The sequence below is a fragment of the Dromiciops gliroides genome, chromosome 2 (assembly GCF_019393635.1).
Source record: "Dromiciops gliroides isolate mDroGli1 chromosome 2, mDroGli1.pri, whole genome shotgun sequence".
Lineage (NCBI taxonomy): Eukaryota > Metazoa > Chordata > Mammalia > Microbiotheria > Microbiotheriidae > Dromiciops > Dromiciops gliroides.
Window position 1 is genome coordinate 23042054 of NC_057862.1, and position 16445 is coordinate 23058498.

Here is a 16445-nt window from a genome sequence, read left to right on the forward strand (position 1 = left end):
GCCTCGTGACCCTGGCCCCTCCTCATTCCTTACACAAGACGCCCCATATCCTGCTTGAGCATTTTCCCTGGCTGGCTGCCTGCTCCCAGGCCTGGAATTCTCTCCCTCCTCATTTCCATTTTCTGGCCTCCCTGGCTTCCTCTAAGTCTCAGGTCCCAACCTTCTGTAAGGACCTTTCCTAGTCCTTCTGAACCCTGGTCCTCCAAGACGACTTCCTGAGTTATCTTGTAACTATCTTCTTTGTACTAAGTTGTTTGTATGTTGCATCCCTCCTTGCATTGTAAACTCCCTGAGGGCAGGGATTATTGTTTTTGGCTTTGCATCCCTAGTGTTTCTCACTGTACCTGCCACACAGTAGGTGATTAATAAATGCTGACCAGCGGAGCTAAGGTGCAAATCATCAGTCCCAGTATGGGAGAGAGTATTAGAGAGCTCAGAGAGGTCCAGAACTGCAGGGCATCCAGGCCAACACCAGCATTTTCCAGAGGGACGAAACTCAGGCTTCTCAGAGGGGAAAAGTTTCTTGTCCATTCACACAGATCATGAGGAGCAGAGCCGGGGCTTGAACTGAAACTCACTGACTCAGGCACTGCTGCTGCTTCTCAATTTGGGGTTCAATGAGCACTAAGTAGTAACTGAGGCAGAAATGAGGGGTAAGTGCTTATCAACACTGTTTGGTGGTGGTGATGATGGAGAGGAATGTTGGTGAAGGATGATGGTGGTGGTGGGACTGGTGGTGAGGATAAAGAAGAAGAAAACCTGGAAGGTTGGGGAAGCTCTGATGCCACAGTGCTGCCCAAAGCGCTGCTTCAACGAACCACCTCGAGAAGTCTAAGTCACAGTTACCTAGAATCTTAGTTGGAAGGTGCTCTGGAAACCATCTTGTCCAACCCATCCTAGAGCAAGAATTCCCTCAACCATTTACCTTATCCTCTAGGGTGTACTCAAAGAACTCGATCGAGGGGGAACCCAGACTTTCCCAGGGAGTCCCTTCCACTCTGGGGCAATTTTTATGGCTAGAAAGTTTCTCCTTGCATCGAGACTAAGTCAATTTATCCCCAACGTTCTTTGTTTTGTTCTCTGGGGCCAAGCCAAAGCCTATTCTCTCTTCCACATGACATAAAAGCAGTGTCCTCCCCACCACCCTTCACTCAAGTCTTTTTTTCTCTCAGTTAAACACCCCCTGTTCCTTTGACCAATCCTAGTATGGCATGATGAACAGTCCTCTCATCCTCTGACAACTTGTAAAGAAATTATAATAAAATTTTTCTTTTAAAATATTGATGTACCTCACTGTTGGCGCTTTCCACAAATGATCCTCCAAACATGGCGGCCATCCAATCACAGCTACAGATAAGCAGTGGTTTGTGGGCATTTATGACCCCATCATCCAACTTAAACGTCACATCTGCTTCGGGAATGAAGAAACAGAGTCCTAAGTCCACCTTATAGATTGAGAGCTTAAATAAGAAGTGCTGGGTCCAACAACCCTTTCCCCAACCTCTGATGGCTTTGCTACCACTACTGTAGGATCAGAGATCCAGAGGATTAGATCTGGGAATGATCTTCAATTCAAAGTCATCTAGACAAATCCCCTCATTCTGTAGATGAGGTAACTGAGACTCTAGAGGGTAAAGTCTTGCATTAGGTCACAGAGGGAGTAAGTGGCAAGGCCAGGACTTATTGTCTTCTATTTCTAAATCCAGCCCTTTGAACACCAGTCCACATTGCTTGCCACATTTACTGATTCTTTTCTGAGTTCTCTATTACCCAGACCCATTCTATCCTGTTACTTTTGAAAGACAAAAATGCTAGGAGGGCCAAGTGATCAACTGGTCAAAAATATAATTGGGCTTTGCCTGTGAATACAGAGTTCCATCTGGACCAAAAGCATGAACAGAAAATAAGGGAACATGTTCAATCCATTTGATTTATTTCCACTGAGTGTTTTATTTTTTTTCTTTAAGGCTATCAGCCCATGTTAGTAACTTGGGAGGCCATGGTACTCTGGTCACCAAGGATTGGAATGCATTGTTCAATAATCTATAATACTTGTCAAAAGTAAAATTCATTCAACAAACACTTCCTAATTTATATCATGAGGAGAGGTAGTGAAGGAAGACATAAAAGAGAAAGCTTTGACCCCTGCCCTAAGAGGGTGGGTACCAAAATCTCTCTGTCAAACAGCAGTATGAAAACAATAATGAAGTAAAAATATAAAATTCCACATCCTCCAGGGGCCAACAAGATCACTGAATACCACCAGAAGGGTTAGGCAATACCTAAAGGTACCACACTACCAATGGTGGATCTAAGGAATAAGAAGGGGATGGAAAAAAGTGAGAGGAAGAGGAAAGAGAGAGTTGGGCCAGGGAGAGAAGGAAAACTAGACCTCAGATGGAATGAAGAAGGAGTGAGGGATGTAAGGTAGGGAGTAGTAGTGATACCATCAGCTTTGTTGAGTGCCCCCTCAATAGCACCAATGGCTTTTCCATTCCTGGTGAAGGTAAGTAGTGAGAGGGTAGAGAAATAGTTGAAGTAGAGGGAACATTTCAGGGAAGGCTTTTTGGGGGTGAATTTTGAGTAATAGCCTTGATGAGTATAGATGCCTTCCATCAAAGGTTCCCATTTTCTAATTCTCTTTCTTGTCTAAACCACTGTTTCATGATAACGTAAAAGGAACCAATGGGATGACCACCCGGATTACCACTGGAGCCACTCACCTGAAAATGTTCCCTTGCTGAGGCATTCCTTTATCCGGTTGGCTTTCCTGACGTGAAATGCCTTGGTGATCTCCTGATTCATGAAGGCCTCTTTGTTCATGATGTTTTCCACCATCATTCGCAAATCAAACACTTCTAGAATCTCTGCAATCTGAGCCAGTCTCATCAGATCCTTTTCCTTTTCATCCAGTTGCCCCGTATAAAGGAATTGAAGCAGGGTCCTGAAAGGTCCCAACTGAAGAGAAGAGTCCATTCTGACCACAGTCATGGAACCTACTCTATTTGAGACAGGGTTGACTAGCATTTCTTTGTGCATGTCAATGAACCCTTTGCTCCATGCAGACAAGTCTCTGGTGGTTGGAGGGAGGTCCCCAGCTCCCAGTTCTGGCTCTTTCAACACACCCTCACTTTGGGATGTCTGGCCTTCAGAAGCTAAGGGGACGGAGGCAGCCTCCTCACTTTCTTCATCAGCATCAAGACTCAAAGTTCTTGTTGGAAAGTCCCGACTGGGCTTTTCTTTTTGACTAGTGCCCTCAACGGAACTGGGAGACTCTTCACATTCCATTAAAAAAAGATCATAAAATTTGGAAGAGGAGGTAGCAAGGTAAATCTTGTGTGCAAAAATATGCTTCTCATCCTGAAGGACAAACATGACGTCGGCACACAGTGGATTGTCCAATAAATAGGCAGCTTCGTTCATACCCGTGGTGGGACACTCTGGGATTTTGATAACTGGTGGAGGTGCTTTCGGAGGTAGGAATGGTGCTTGAAGCAAAGGTTTTTGGACCTTCTTCAAGTGGGATTTCCAGAACTGCAGGTGTCTTCGGGAAATCAGTGCAGCTCGGATTGCGTTATCGAACACATCCTTGATCCCGAACTGGTCAAACACACTCGTTTCATAGTATGGGATTCCAAGCTCCTTGGCAACTTCTCTGCCTCTTTCTGGTGGCAAAATATCTCCTCGCTTTATAGGCCTGGAACAGAAAGTTGAAATGGTGTAAGTGATCTCATTATAAAAAGGAAAAAAGGGGCAGCTAGGTGGTGCAGTGGATAAAGCACAGGCCCTGGATTCAGGAGGACCTGGGTTCAAATCTGGCCTCAGACACATTCTAGCTGTGTGACCCTGGGCAAGTCACTTAATTAACCCTCATTGACCCACCCCCAAAAACATCACACACAAAAAAAGAAAAAAAGAAAAAGGAGTAACTGGGGTAACTCAAGTATTATGCTGTGCAATGATGAAATCATATATGTATATATATACATATGTGTATATATGTTTATATATGTGTATATATATGTGTATGTATAGTCTGAATTTTGATGAAGTTAGCATATTAAGTCAACAGGAATTTATAACTAGGCCCTGATTAGTATAAAAAATAGATCCTGTGAAATGGTTGTATTATTTGAATTCTCACTGCATATTTCCATTGGACTGGAAGCAATGATCATATGTTACCTATAATTTTAACTTTGAATAGTGAATTTGAATAATGTGACCCTTTCATGGGATTCATAGTCACATTAATCAGGACCTGGTTTTATTATATGTCAGACAAAAGGAAAGAGTCAGTGAATGTGTCTCTATTGATTGTGGCACTAACTGTCCCCGGTAACACTGTTTTACCCAACTTCCTGTTTTTAAGTGAGCAGCTGGGGCATGTTCACACCATCCAGAAACATTGCTGGTTTGACTAAAATTACATCAAGAGATGAGTGAAAAAATGTTAAGTCCCTACTATGTGCTAAGCCAGATAGTACTTGCTTCCAAGGAGCAATTAATTCATTAAGAGAGCACATAAAAGTTCAGTCACAGGTCAGATGGACAGGACTTACAGCAGAGAAGGTCAAGGATCCTTAGAGTCTCTCATTAAGTCACATGCTGGGGCCTCTGTCCCACAAAGTAAGCACATGGTAATTCCTGGCAATCCTCCATCTATCTCACTGGACAGAACAGCGCTGTTGGTCAAGGTGTCTGGATAGGTTTGGGGCGGGAGGGGGGGGGCTGTTTGGGAGGGGTCATAGAGGGGAGCCAAGTATTTATACCTTGACTCCCCAATTTGCTTGCAGGTAAAGACTTGCCTGGCATTATTTTTTTTCCCTTCAATGGATTCTCAATAAATATTTATTGATTGAGGTTTGTGATACCTGCACATATCTAAAATTATATAGCTACACACGCATACACATACTACACATATGTATGGGGAGTCTAAAAAAGTCAATGCACTTTTAAGCTGTGAATGTTGTATATCCCTTTATGATACACTAGTGTTTTCTTTTTTGTTGGGAATTGGAATACATGGCTGCTGAGGTCCCTTCATTCTCCAAAATTTAAAGACTCTCTGGCTGCTGTGCTTTATAGCTTGTAAACATCCCTTCCATACCCTATCTCATCTAATCTTTATAAAAATTCTGTAGGACAGGTAAGAGAAGTATTATTATGATGATTATTTCCATTTTCTGGAAATTGGAAATTAAAACTCAGAAAGGTGATGGGAGTTGCCCAACGTCACACAATAAGTGGCAGAGCTGTAACTCGAATCTGGGTCCTATAATGCCAGATCCATTGCTTTTTCTCCCACAATGCCATAATGCTTCCTGTAGACAAATTATTTAATCTCCCCAAGTCAAAATTTCCTCATTTGTAATTACATTTTTTATTTATATAGTTTGTTTTTACATCACCTCAATCTCTCCCCTTCCTCTTCCCAGAAAGCTATCCCAAACAAGAAAGAATATATTTTAAAGAAAAAGAGGAAGAGAAGATAATGGTCAAAACTGATCAATACATCAAAAAAGTCTGAAAAGACTTTTTGCATACTCCCAGCTTCCAGCCCCTGCCCTATCCATTGTCCCGGATCTCCCAGCTCTGCGAAGGAGTGGGTTAAGGCCACCTCCTCACGTCTCTTGTTGGGTACATAGTTTTACTTTGTAATTTTGTAACATTTGCTTTCAATTGTTTTGTGATAGTTGGTCTTTCCATTTAAATTGTTGATATCATCATTGTGAATATTGCAGTTTGAGGATGAACAGAGGATCACACAACTAGAAAGTGGCCGCCTAGCCCAACGCGTGTCAGGAAGTAATAGCTGCTTCAACACATCAAACCAATGTTTATCCAGCTTCCCCTTAAAGACAGAGGAACCTGCTCCTTTACGACGTAGCCCCCATTCCACCTTGGGAGAGTTCTCATCACAAGGAAGTCTCAATTGCCTCAGCATTTTCAAACACTGTTCTATTTCTGTTCGTTGAGGCCTAAGAGGACAAAGCTAAGCCTTCTCCATGCGACATCTTTCCAACTACCTAAAGACAGGTTGATATTATTCCCCTATCGGAATCTTCTCTTCTCCAGGCCACATATCCCCATTCCTTCAATGGATGCTCATGATCTGGGGACTGCTCATTATCCTCAGTGCCCTCCTGTGAACTTGTGAACTCCCCCCAGCTTGCCTATGTCCAGATTGGTCTGACCAAGGTGAAGTATGTACAGCGTCTTCTTTTATTCACCTGCCTGTGGTGAGAACCACAGGAGATCGCCCATGTCAGTAGACTTTCAAGGGCATAAAATATGAGAATGTAAAGCATCAGATTTGTTATTAAAACATTTTGTTAGCATGGTTATGTTTCTGAGAGCTCTCAAGGACATGGGCAGAGTACCAAGAATCTTTTCAATCCTTCACAGTATTGTCCTATTAGACTTAAGCTCTTTGAGGTCAGAGACCCTGTTTTTGGTCTTCCTTCTCTTTCCCTGGCTTAGCCCCCTGCCTGGCAAACAGCAGGCTCTTAATAAAGGCTTGTTGACTGTTGACTGTGAAGACATGTTTCTTGATTGTTGATCAACTTATAAGAGGAGCCATAAATGTCGACCAACCTAGTACCTTCCAGTTCTAAGCCATCACATGAAATGGTGATATTTTGCCTTTCTCAAGTCAGAAGCGTGTGCAATTGGTAAATGTAATATTTTACATACATTTTGGCACATTTTGAAAATGTCAAATGAAAACTATTCATAGTTATAAGATCAGAATTCATATTTGATTCAATTTATCATTGAGGTATCTGGGTGTTTTTTATACAGTCAAGCTTAGAATAAATGATGTGTGAAACCATATGGAAGCAAGGAGCGGTGTGTATGCACGTGTGTGTATGTGGCGTGTTGTCTGTCTATGTTCCCTTGAATCAGTTTCATCCAAAGAGTTTCCAGAAAGAAAAAAATACCAGAAGAACTTACTAAATAATTTTCCACTAATGTTTGATGCACATAGAGCCTTCAGTTGATGTTTGGGATTATTACTAGACATTTGCCTACAGTTGCAAAAACACAACAACTATTTACAAAGATCCTAAAGGGCAAAGAAAAGACCTGAAACATCATTAATATTGACCTTTGAAAAAATGGCAGTCTTTGTCTTGAAAGATGTGAAGCTGTTTTTCTATAAATTATGAAAAAACTGGGGGGGGGAATGATTTTTAAACTCCCTCTCTCATCATCTGCTTTTTGAAATTTTTTTACTTTATTCTGAACTTTATAAATACCAAATAAAATAAGCATTTCTTAATTCATTGTAGAACAGAAAAAGAGGATTGTCTATGACACTCAGTTATGCATGGCTTGCCTTTCTTTAAAAATATACAATAAATTCGGTATGTCACTGTCAAAGTTATCCTGTTCATCATTGTTCCCTTTTGGCCTGATCTCTTGAATGACCCTCTTTTCATTCTTTTTTTGCTTCTTTCTCTTTCCCCTTTCAAAATTTTTAATATAAATAAAACTGAAGCATATTTCCAAGACATTTGGGATGTCATCATATTTATACCCAATGAGGAAAAATCTCATCAAAAATTCTCATTTTGTAGTATTTTCATAACTAGCCCCTAGATGATTTTTTTAGTTAGCATTCCCATTCACCCCCTCCCCAGTTATAGAAATAAAGAAATTTAGGGTCGCAGCCAGGTAATATTAGCCTGACAGCTAACTAGGTGTTTTTTTGTTTGTTTTGGGGGAGGGGCAATGAGGGTTAAGTGACTTGCCCAAGGTCACACAGCTAGTAAATGTCAAGTGTCTGAGGCCAGATTTGAACTCAGGTCCTCCTGAATCCAGGGCCAGTGCTTTATCCACTGCGCCACCTAGCTGCCCCCCTGACAGTTAACTAGTGACAATAACCACATGCACAGAAATCAGATGCCTCTAACAAAGTATCTAGGTTTCTTTTGATACATAGAGATTTCTGGGATCTCTTATCTGGACTGGTTAGTCAGTTACATGATTGTGCTAAGAAGACAAAAGCCTCAGGGTCCTCCAGGGGATCCCATTATATTTTTATAGGAGTACAACAGTATAGATCCCAAGTTCTACTGCTTGAGTTCACTTGGCAAGCCACTTCGTGAAGAGGCCACTAGGTGGCCCAATGGATAGAGTACCAGGCCCAGGGTCAGAAAGAACTGAATTCAAGTATCACCTTAGACACTGACTAGCTGTGTCCCTGAGAAAGTCACTTAACCTGTTTGCCTCAGTTTCTTCATCTGTAAAATGGGTTGAATAATAGTATTTGCGTTTCAGGGTTGAGGATCAAGTGCGATAATGTTTGTATAGTACTTATCATAGTGTCTGGCACATAGTAGGTACTATATAAAATGCTTGCTATAGTAATGGTAGTAATGATGATGATATGTGGGCCACTATTATAAGAGATGTGGCAGGAGTTTGGATAATTCACTGAACACCCCTTGCTTGCTTAAAGCCTGCATCCAACTAATGAAAGGAGAGGTCATACCATTGTATTCTCCAAGGATGAGAAGCCTTGGCTGCTGGACACACTGGGCCTTACCTGGCTAATGGGCGTCGGGCTCGGTTGACAGCTTCCAGATCAGCATAGCGAAGGTCTAGTTGGCAGCCAACTAGAATGACTGGGGTGCGAGGGCAGAAGTGCTTGATCTCTTGGTACCACATGGTTTTCACATGATTTAGGGAGTTGGGATTAGCAATCGAAAAGCAGAGAACCACAACATCAGACCTATGAGGAAACCACACAAGAAATCCCCATGACATTTGCTTCATACGAGCATTTTGATCACTCCATTGGGGGTTTCGCAGACACTTTCCACACACCTCATGCCACATGAAAGATTGATTTTTTTAAAAAGTAAAGGGAATGTGGAGGGGAGAGAGACCTTTTGGAATCATGCAAACATACACGTTGTGATGATCCCCCCACGTCCCCCGTCACAGAAGCTCAAGGCCTCATTTCCATACTGCCCTGGAGAGTCCACAGGCATCAACAGGCTTAGAGTAATGGGATAGACAACAGAGAGTGATTTAGACTTAGCCACATCATAACATGCTAAACTATTTCTGTTCACAAGAAAGTTTCATCATATCTTCTGTCCCACAAAACAAAACCCTCCGCAACAGTAACATCCAACCCCCCATGAACTTCCACCAGCTGAAACATAAATATGAGAGGGAATAAACCAATCAGATAAAGCAAATGGCCTGAAATGTTGCTGACAATATCTGTTCTCTGTGACATCAGGAAGAAAACAGAAAGATTTACAACCCTACTCCTACCCCTGCCCCACCCCTGCCACCAGACACACACAGAAGGAGACCATACATCTTTTTTTTTTTTTTTTTTTTTTTTGCGGGGGCAATGGGGATTAAATGACTTGCCCAGGGTCACGCAGCTAGTAAGTGTCCACTGTGCCACCTAGCTGCCCCCCATAATCTTTTATAAATGAAAAAAAATAAACGTACATTTTAGAAAAGCTAATTCCCAGATGAATGCAGGACAAAGGGAATCCTATTTGAAAGACAACTAAACAGGAGAAGGGTTGATGGGTAAGACAGAAAGTAGAATGTTGTTTTGTGACCAGAGAGACTTGCATTCAAATCCTGCCTATCACCAGCTGTGAGGTCATGGGCAGGGGATTTAACCTATCTGTGCCTCAGTTTCCTCATCTGTAAAATGGCAACAATAAACCTACTTCACCAGGGTGCTGTGGGCTCAAATGATATGTTGCTTGTGATGCACTCTGCAGATCATAAAACACTGTCGAAATGACACCTATTTTCATTTTTTAAGAACGCAATGCATGCAGGTTTCCTGGCTACCTTTATCAATAAAAAAGCCTTGCTAGCAGGATGATTTCAGAAAGGCCTGGAAAAACTTGTATGAACTGATGGATAGTGAAGTGAGCAGAACCAGGAGAGCATTGTGCAGAGACAGCAATATTGTTTGATGAAGAACTGTGAATGACTTGACTATTCTCAACAATACAATGATCCAAGACAATCCCAAAGGACTATTGATACATACTCTCCACCTCCAAAGAAAGAACTGATATTGATGGAACAGATGAAGCAGGCTATTTTCTACTTTCTTTCAATTTTTTCCTTTTATTCAAGTTTTCTTGTACAAAATGACTAATATGGTAATGTTTTACATAATCATATATGTATAACCCATATCTGATTACTTGCCTCCTCTGGGAGGGGGGAGGGGAGAGAGGGAAGGAGAAATAAAAATTGAAACCCATAACTATAAATAAAAATGTTTATTACTTTTAAAAAAGCCTTGCTAGTCAGCACTGGGAATGAAAAAAAGTAACAATTGGCCAACAATCCTGATATGAAACTAACTCTCTCTTTCTCTCTCTCATATCTTTATACAATAAATTGCTATCTTCGTAGAGGAAAGAGCATTGTTATAAAACAGTCTCCCATTATACCATCAGAAATGCATATAGGCATTCTGATTGTGACTATATTTGCAAGATACCTATGGAAAAGGTTACTGATAAATGGGGGCGTTTAAAAGTCATGGAGGCAGAAGAGATAAGGGGAAGGCTTTGGATCATCTACAAAAATTAGCCCTTAGGGGCACAAATAGCAAGGGGTTAAAGTCACAATAAATAGCTCATGTCTGTTTTATCCACTTTTAATTTTCTGATAGATTACTCAGTTTCCAAGGGACAGAATACTGGAATAGATAGTGTATTGAACTTAGGAGTCAGGAAGACTTGAGTTTGAATTCCATCTGAAATATTGAGTGTCCCTGGACAAGTCATTTAAACTTCTTTTAATCTGCTTCCCCATATGAAAATGGGGATAATAGCAGCCCCTACCTCACAATGTTTTATGAGGATTAGATGAGACAGAGTATGCCAACCTTAAATTGATGAATCAATGCCAATTACTACTACTAATGTAGCAAATAGAATCCCATGCAGGAATCCAAATACTGTTCTTTTGAGTCACAAATGAGGTATCCTCTCTCCAAGTCTGTGGAGACAAACACATTTAGACACTGCCTCCTTCAAAGCCCCATCATCTTTGAGGAATTATTAACTTCCTCACTCCCCCTTGAAATTACTTGGCATTTACTTGTCCTATTCATTTCATCTGCCTGGTACAATGTTAACTCCCTGAGGGCAGGCACTGAATAGTGTCTGGCACAGAGTAGGTGCTTAGGAAACGTTGAATTATTGAACATATATAGGAGGACATGAAATGACTAAAAGTATTCACACGGGAAGAAGAAACTACTAGGGGCCTTGCATTAAATGTAGTATATGATGTCTGCCTCTCACTTAAGAACAAAGAAAAATGACATCAATTCATAGCAAGTATACAGAAAAAAATCTCTTTTATATTAAAATAGTTCGGATTTTAATGAAACTATTAGCCTGCCAGTGTTGGGATAGCCTTGAAAGTGAGGCTCAAATATGGGTGGTCTGTGATAGTACCATGAGAATAGACAGAAGCTTCAAGGTTACTAGAAATCAGCAAAGGACGGGAGTGAAGCCAAAAAGCCCAGGGGAAGACATGTTCTTTAGGCACTTGGATTGATCGAATAGCACCTTATGATTCAGCCATTTGGTAGTCAATTTTTCTACCCAACAGCATCAATATTTCCTGGAACGCAGCCCAAAGCACTCTCTACTAATCACTCATTAGTCCCTGAGTTTTTCTATGGCCCCAGGCTCTATTTATATCAGCTAGCCAGGCCTCTGCAGGTTGAATTTTGACCAGAGCATCGTATAAAAGGTCTGGGGCTTTAAGACAAATTCTCTGCTTCTGCACTAAAGGAAAGTGATGAGGAAGGTGCCTGGCTCTGCCGTGTGGCTCTCTCTAATTGGCACTCCCAGGAGCCTGGGTAAGACACGTCAATGGCACCCATAAAGGAAAACATTCTCAGTGCTGTAATCCACCTCCCTGACGTGGAGCTAAGAGTTCAGTGCCGTGATCAAATGATGCGAATGCATGTGAGGACTAGAAATCAGTGATGGACCAGTTGTCAAGGCAACCAGAGGCCTGCTTGTGTCACCAAACACACACTCAGTCTTCTCCAGATGACCAACAGTGGCAAGACCTTGAGGACAGAGAGAATGCCATCTACGTATAATCCCAGCACAATGTCCGCACACTAGGTCAGGTCGTCACGAAATGATCATTTTTAAATCTTTTATTTCTATGGCACAAAAACTTGAGTGTGAGACATGTTTTAGATGAAATGATTTGACTCAACGTTAAACACTCTGTAGGAAATGGTGGTCAAAGATTCATCCTGAACAGCACAGCTTTCTCAAAATTAAAATAGCTTATTGATTCAAAGATCCACTGGTGTCTTCCGAAAGGTCTGTCCATTTCCCCTTTTCACATTATGGTACTCAGTGGATAGGCCCCCTGGAACCGTCACCAAGCCTACTAGCTTACTCCTTTTCTGTTCCCCCACCCCACCCCCCATTTCTGTTTTACAGAGCCCAGTGAGGACCTTATTTATTTTTAATTTTTTTTTTAGTGAGGCAATTGGGGTTAAGTGACTTGCCCAGGGTCACACAGCTAGTAAGTGTTAAGTGTCTGAGGCCGGATTTGAACTCAGGTACTCCTGACTCTAGGGCCAGTGCTCTATCCGCTGCGCCACCTAGCTGCCCCGGACCTTATTTTTTTTTAAGGTTATGTACTTGTTATTCTAAATCCTGTATTTGTTATATAAATAAGGATACAAGGCTATTGCTACAGGAACAGGCCAGCAGAGAGCTGGTGCTCTGGCAAAAGCACCTCTGTCTTCACATCTCTCTCTAAATCCCCGTCCTCATTCTGTTGGCATCAACGCCCATCTATACAAGCTATTTTGGGAACGCCAGTCTGGATTCCAAGCCAGTTTTTCTATCTCTAGTCCAAGAAAGCACAGGACCTGCAGCTAAGAATATCTCTAGGCAGAACTCCAAGGAACGAGTGATATTCAATAACTTTTAATCAAAACACACATTCCGTGCAGAGATTGCTCAGTGTCTGACGCCAGGCTGTCTTAGAAATGCTGGTCCTGGGAATAAGAAAAGGGCATTTGCTATTATTCTCTCTTCCTCCTGCAGTGCAGGAGGGTGGATATGGAGCTGGGCTCAATGGGGAAAACCTACCCCTCATCTTGATTGCTTGGGTGATCCAGAGAAAGTTGCTATAGCTCTCTGAGCCTCAGTTTCTTCATCTGTAAAATGAGAATGATAACAGACCCAACCTCACAGGGTTATTGTGACAATTATATGTGAGATGATGTGTGCAAAGCACATTGAAAAAATCAAAAGTGATACAAAAATGACAATTATTATTTTAATAAATTATTAATTATCCTCCCAACTTAGATGCATTTTTAATTTAGAGCTTATTTAAAAACCAGGGGCAGACAGGGCAGGAAGTGGGGGGAATGAGAAAAAAACTGCTCAAATATTAGGCAGAGGAACTGATCTAGAAACAGTACAAGGACCCAAGGACAGTCTTACGTGGGAAGCTTTTCAAAGGTTTCTTAACTATCATATCTGTGTTTTGAGGGAGGCAAAATTCTGTCTGAGATAGTAAAATGCACTCTGTTCAGTTGTGTCAATTGTGTCTGACTCTTTGTGACCCCATTTTGGGTTTTCATGGCAAAAATACTGAATCGGTTTGCCATTTCCTTCTCCAGATCAATTTACAGTTAAAGAAACAGAGGCAAACAGGGTTAAGTGACTTGCCCAGAGTCACACAGCTAGTATCTGAGGCCGGTTTTGAAATAAGGTCTTCCTGACTCCAAGACCAGAGCTCTATCCAGTGTTCCACCTAGCTTCCCAATGTACTTCAGTCCTAGCCAATCCAACAAAAATTGATTAAATGCCTACTGTGTGTCAGATACAGGCATAAAAGACAGACTGGAATTCCTGCTACTGTATTGGGAGGAGGCAAATGAGCCGAGATAAAGCTCTCTAAGACATGCTCTTACCCCGGGGCTCAGAGCTGTTGTTATGCCAAAGCCAACTCAAAACCTCTGGAGTTCGTAGGCCTGGAATTGGAAAAGGTCTCGGAGGTTGTCTTGTCCCACCTGCATCTGAACAAGACATCATGTCTCTGGGTATTTGCACTGGGTGTCCCTTATACCTGGATTCTATCCCTCCTTGCCTTGGCCTTCTCTTTTCCCTGACTTCCTTTAAGTCTCAGAAGGCTTCCCCAGGCTCCCCCCCTCCATACCTTTAACATGAGAGACTTCTCTCTGTTCATTATCTCTGATTTATCCTGACTAGGTGTGGTTTATCCATAGTAGTTTCCATGTTTCTCCCCCATTAGACTGGGAATTCCTTGAGGACAGGGACAGGTTTTGTTTTTAACTTCGATAGTTCCCAGCACTTAACATAGTGCCAAGCACACAGGGTGTGCTTAATAAGTGCTTCATACCTGACAAAAACATGCCTTACAACATCTCCAACAAATGCTTGCCCTTTTGCTTGGGGTAAAACAGGGTTTTTCTGTTCCGGGGGGACGTGGGAGATGTTCCTATAATAGGTTTAACAGGGACACTTTCCCATCTAAGAAATCTCTGAGAATAAAGTTTAGGTCGGTTAAATCTGAATCAATTCGAATCTGAGTGAAAGAATATAGGGGGGTGAGTGGGAAGAAAAGAATAGGGTAGTTTCTCTTATGGTTGTTGAGTCAGTGAGAAACAAGACAATTTCAAAAAGACATTCAAAAAACTGGCTTCATTTGCATCCACTTTTCTTTAGGGGTGAAACCTTAAAACCCTCTCAAAGCTGAAGCATTCCTGTCTCTTTAACTGCTCTGCACCATGGACCACCAGGGCAGAGTTCATATGGGAAAGACTGGCAAAGGAAGGGGGAGACCACAAGGCCTAAACGGGTCTGCAGGGAGAGCTGGGCCCAAATGCTGTTGGACGTGGGGAAAAGTGACAAAAACTTCATCTTACCCACGTTTCTTGGCCCGAGGCAGACTCTGAGCAGCAAATGCCACAAACCCACAAAAAATTGTCTTTAGAATGTCTCCAGCCAAATTTAGCAAACTGGGTAGGGAAGAGTTCATGGAGGGAGCCAAATGCAGAGTTGTATCTCCCGTCTAGAACATCCAATCTGGCCTTTGAAGAAGCGTTTGGGAAAATGAATTAGAAAATCACCCGTCAGGAGCCGAACTAGGTGAGAAGGATACGTTTTCCTCAGTTTGTCTTTGCCTCCAGAATGTTCTTCATCCTGCCCAGCCCAGCCCTATTTCCCTTTTCTGTAGCAGAGAAGAGATCTCCGTTTTCTCATCTGAAAAATGAGAGGAGGGGCTAATGATCCCTATGGGCCCTTTTAGTTCTAAAATCATATGACTCTGTCCTCAATTAGGGCAAGTTACTACATGTATGATCTTGGGCAAGCTTCTTGACCTCAGTGGGTCTTCATTCCCTCATCTGTAAATGAAGGAGCCAGATTAGATGACCCCCTAGGACCCCTTCCAGTCCTAATTCTACAACTTATGACCAACATGGGTGAATCATCATCTGCTTGGAGATACCAGAAGGGATGGAGAATTGCATGAGGGAGAATGGGGAATGGGCCAGCCCAGCTGGAAGGTTAACAAGGGTTGATTTAACCCAAGAGGGCAAACCTTACACCCTCTTTTAGCCCTACCGCAGAGGGCTTTGATTTAAGGCCAGAGCATCCCATCCCATCCCTCTAAATAGTGGCTACTCAATCCACTGTTTAACAGTGGAGCCAAATGGCCATATCAAGAGCTTACTGGGTCTGTTGCTAGAGCAAAGTGCAGCTAGCAAGGTGAGAGGACAGCTATCCAGAAATGTGTCCTTTGCTAATTAATTTGTCTTTGTTCCCTCATCCCTTCTGCACAGCAGACAGTACCCCACCTCACTTTTCACCTCAGTGAGGCTATAATACCGTGGCTTCCCAGCTGAAGAATAACAGGGCTGAGTCCTCATCATTAATCCCATTCCAAGAAAGCCTGAATTGCAAGGATTGGTTGACATTGCCCTTCAGCTTTGGCACCCTTTCCTCCTCTGCCCCAACACTGGCTGTGGAATGCTTTAGACAGTGCTCAGAACCCTTTCTAGTTCTGTCACCCCTTCCATGCACCCTTTCCAATAGCGTGAGACCGAACGAACAAATCCACACAGCGCAGAACAGCACAGAGCAAGGCACAGGAGGGGCATGTGTTACATGAGAGCTTGGCTTTGGGTTGTTGTTGGCTTTTTAGTAGGGAGCAGCCAGTGTTGGATGAGATGGGAAGGGTTTTGGTCAGTAAGGACAAGCATAACAAGTAACCTGCAGATGGATGGCTGGGTCAATCCACACTCATGACAGATGAAAAGCCCTGTTGGGGACAGGCTGGCAGGGGGCACCGCAGGGGATCTGAGTAAGGCAGGGTAAGACCATGCAGCGCCCTGGATGTGGGCAGGAGAAAAC

At 42.5% G+C, this 16445-nt stretch overlaps 1 protein-coding gene across 9 annotated transcripts in view; it reads right to left on the reverse strand.

Moving 5' to 3' along the window:
• The window catches only part of RHOBTB1 (Rho related BTB domain containing 1), a 176343-nt gene that overhangs the window by 20556 nt on the left and 139342 nt on the right, over window positions 1–16445 (reverse strand). For all 9 annotated transcript variants that reach the window (XM_043985833.1, XM_043985836.1, XM_043985840.1 and 6 more), the window contains 3 exons: window positions 8558–8743; window positions 2724–3697; window positions 1290–1408 (listed from right to left, as the gene is read on the reverse strand). In XM_043985833.1, coding sequence (XP_043841768.1) covers window positions 1290–1408; window positions 2724–3697; window positions 8558–8743 — 1279 coding nt within the window. The remainder of the gene's footprint in view (window positions 1–1289; window positions 1409–2723; window positions 3698–8557; window positions 8744–16445) is intronic.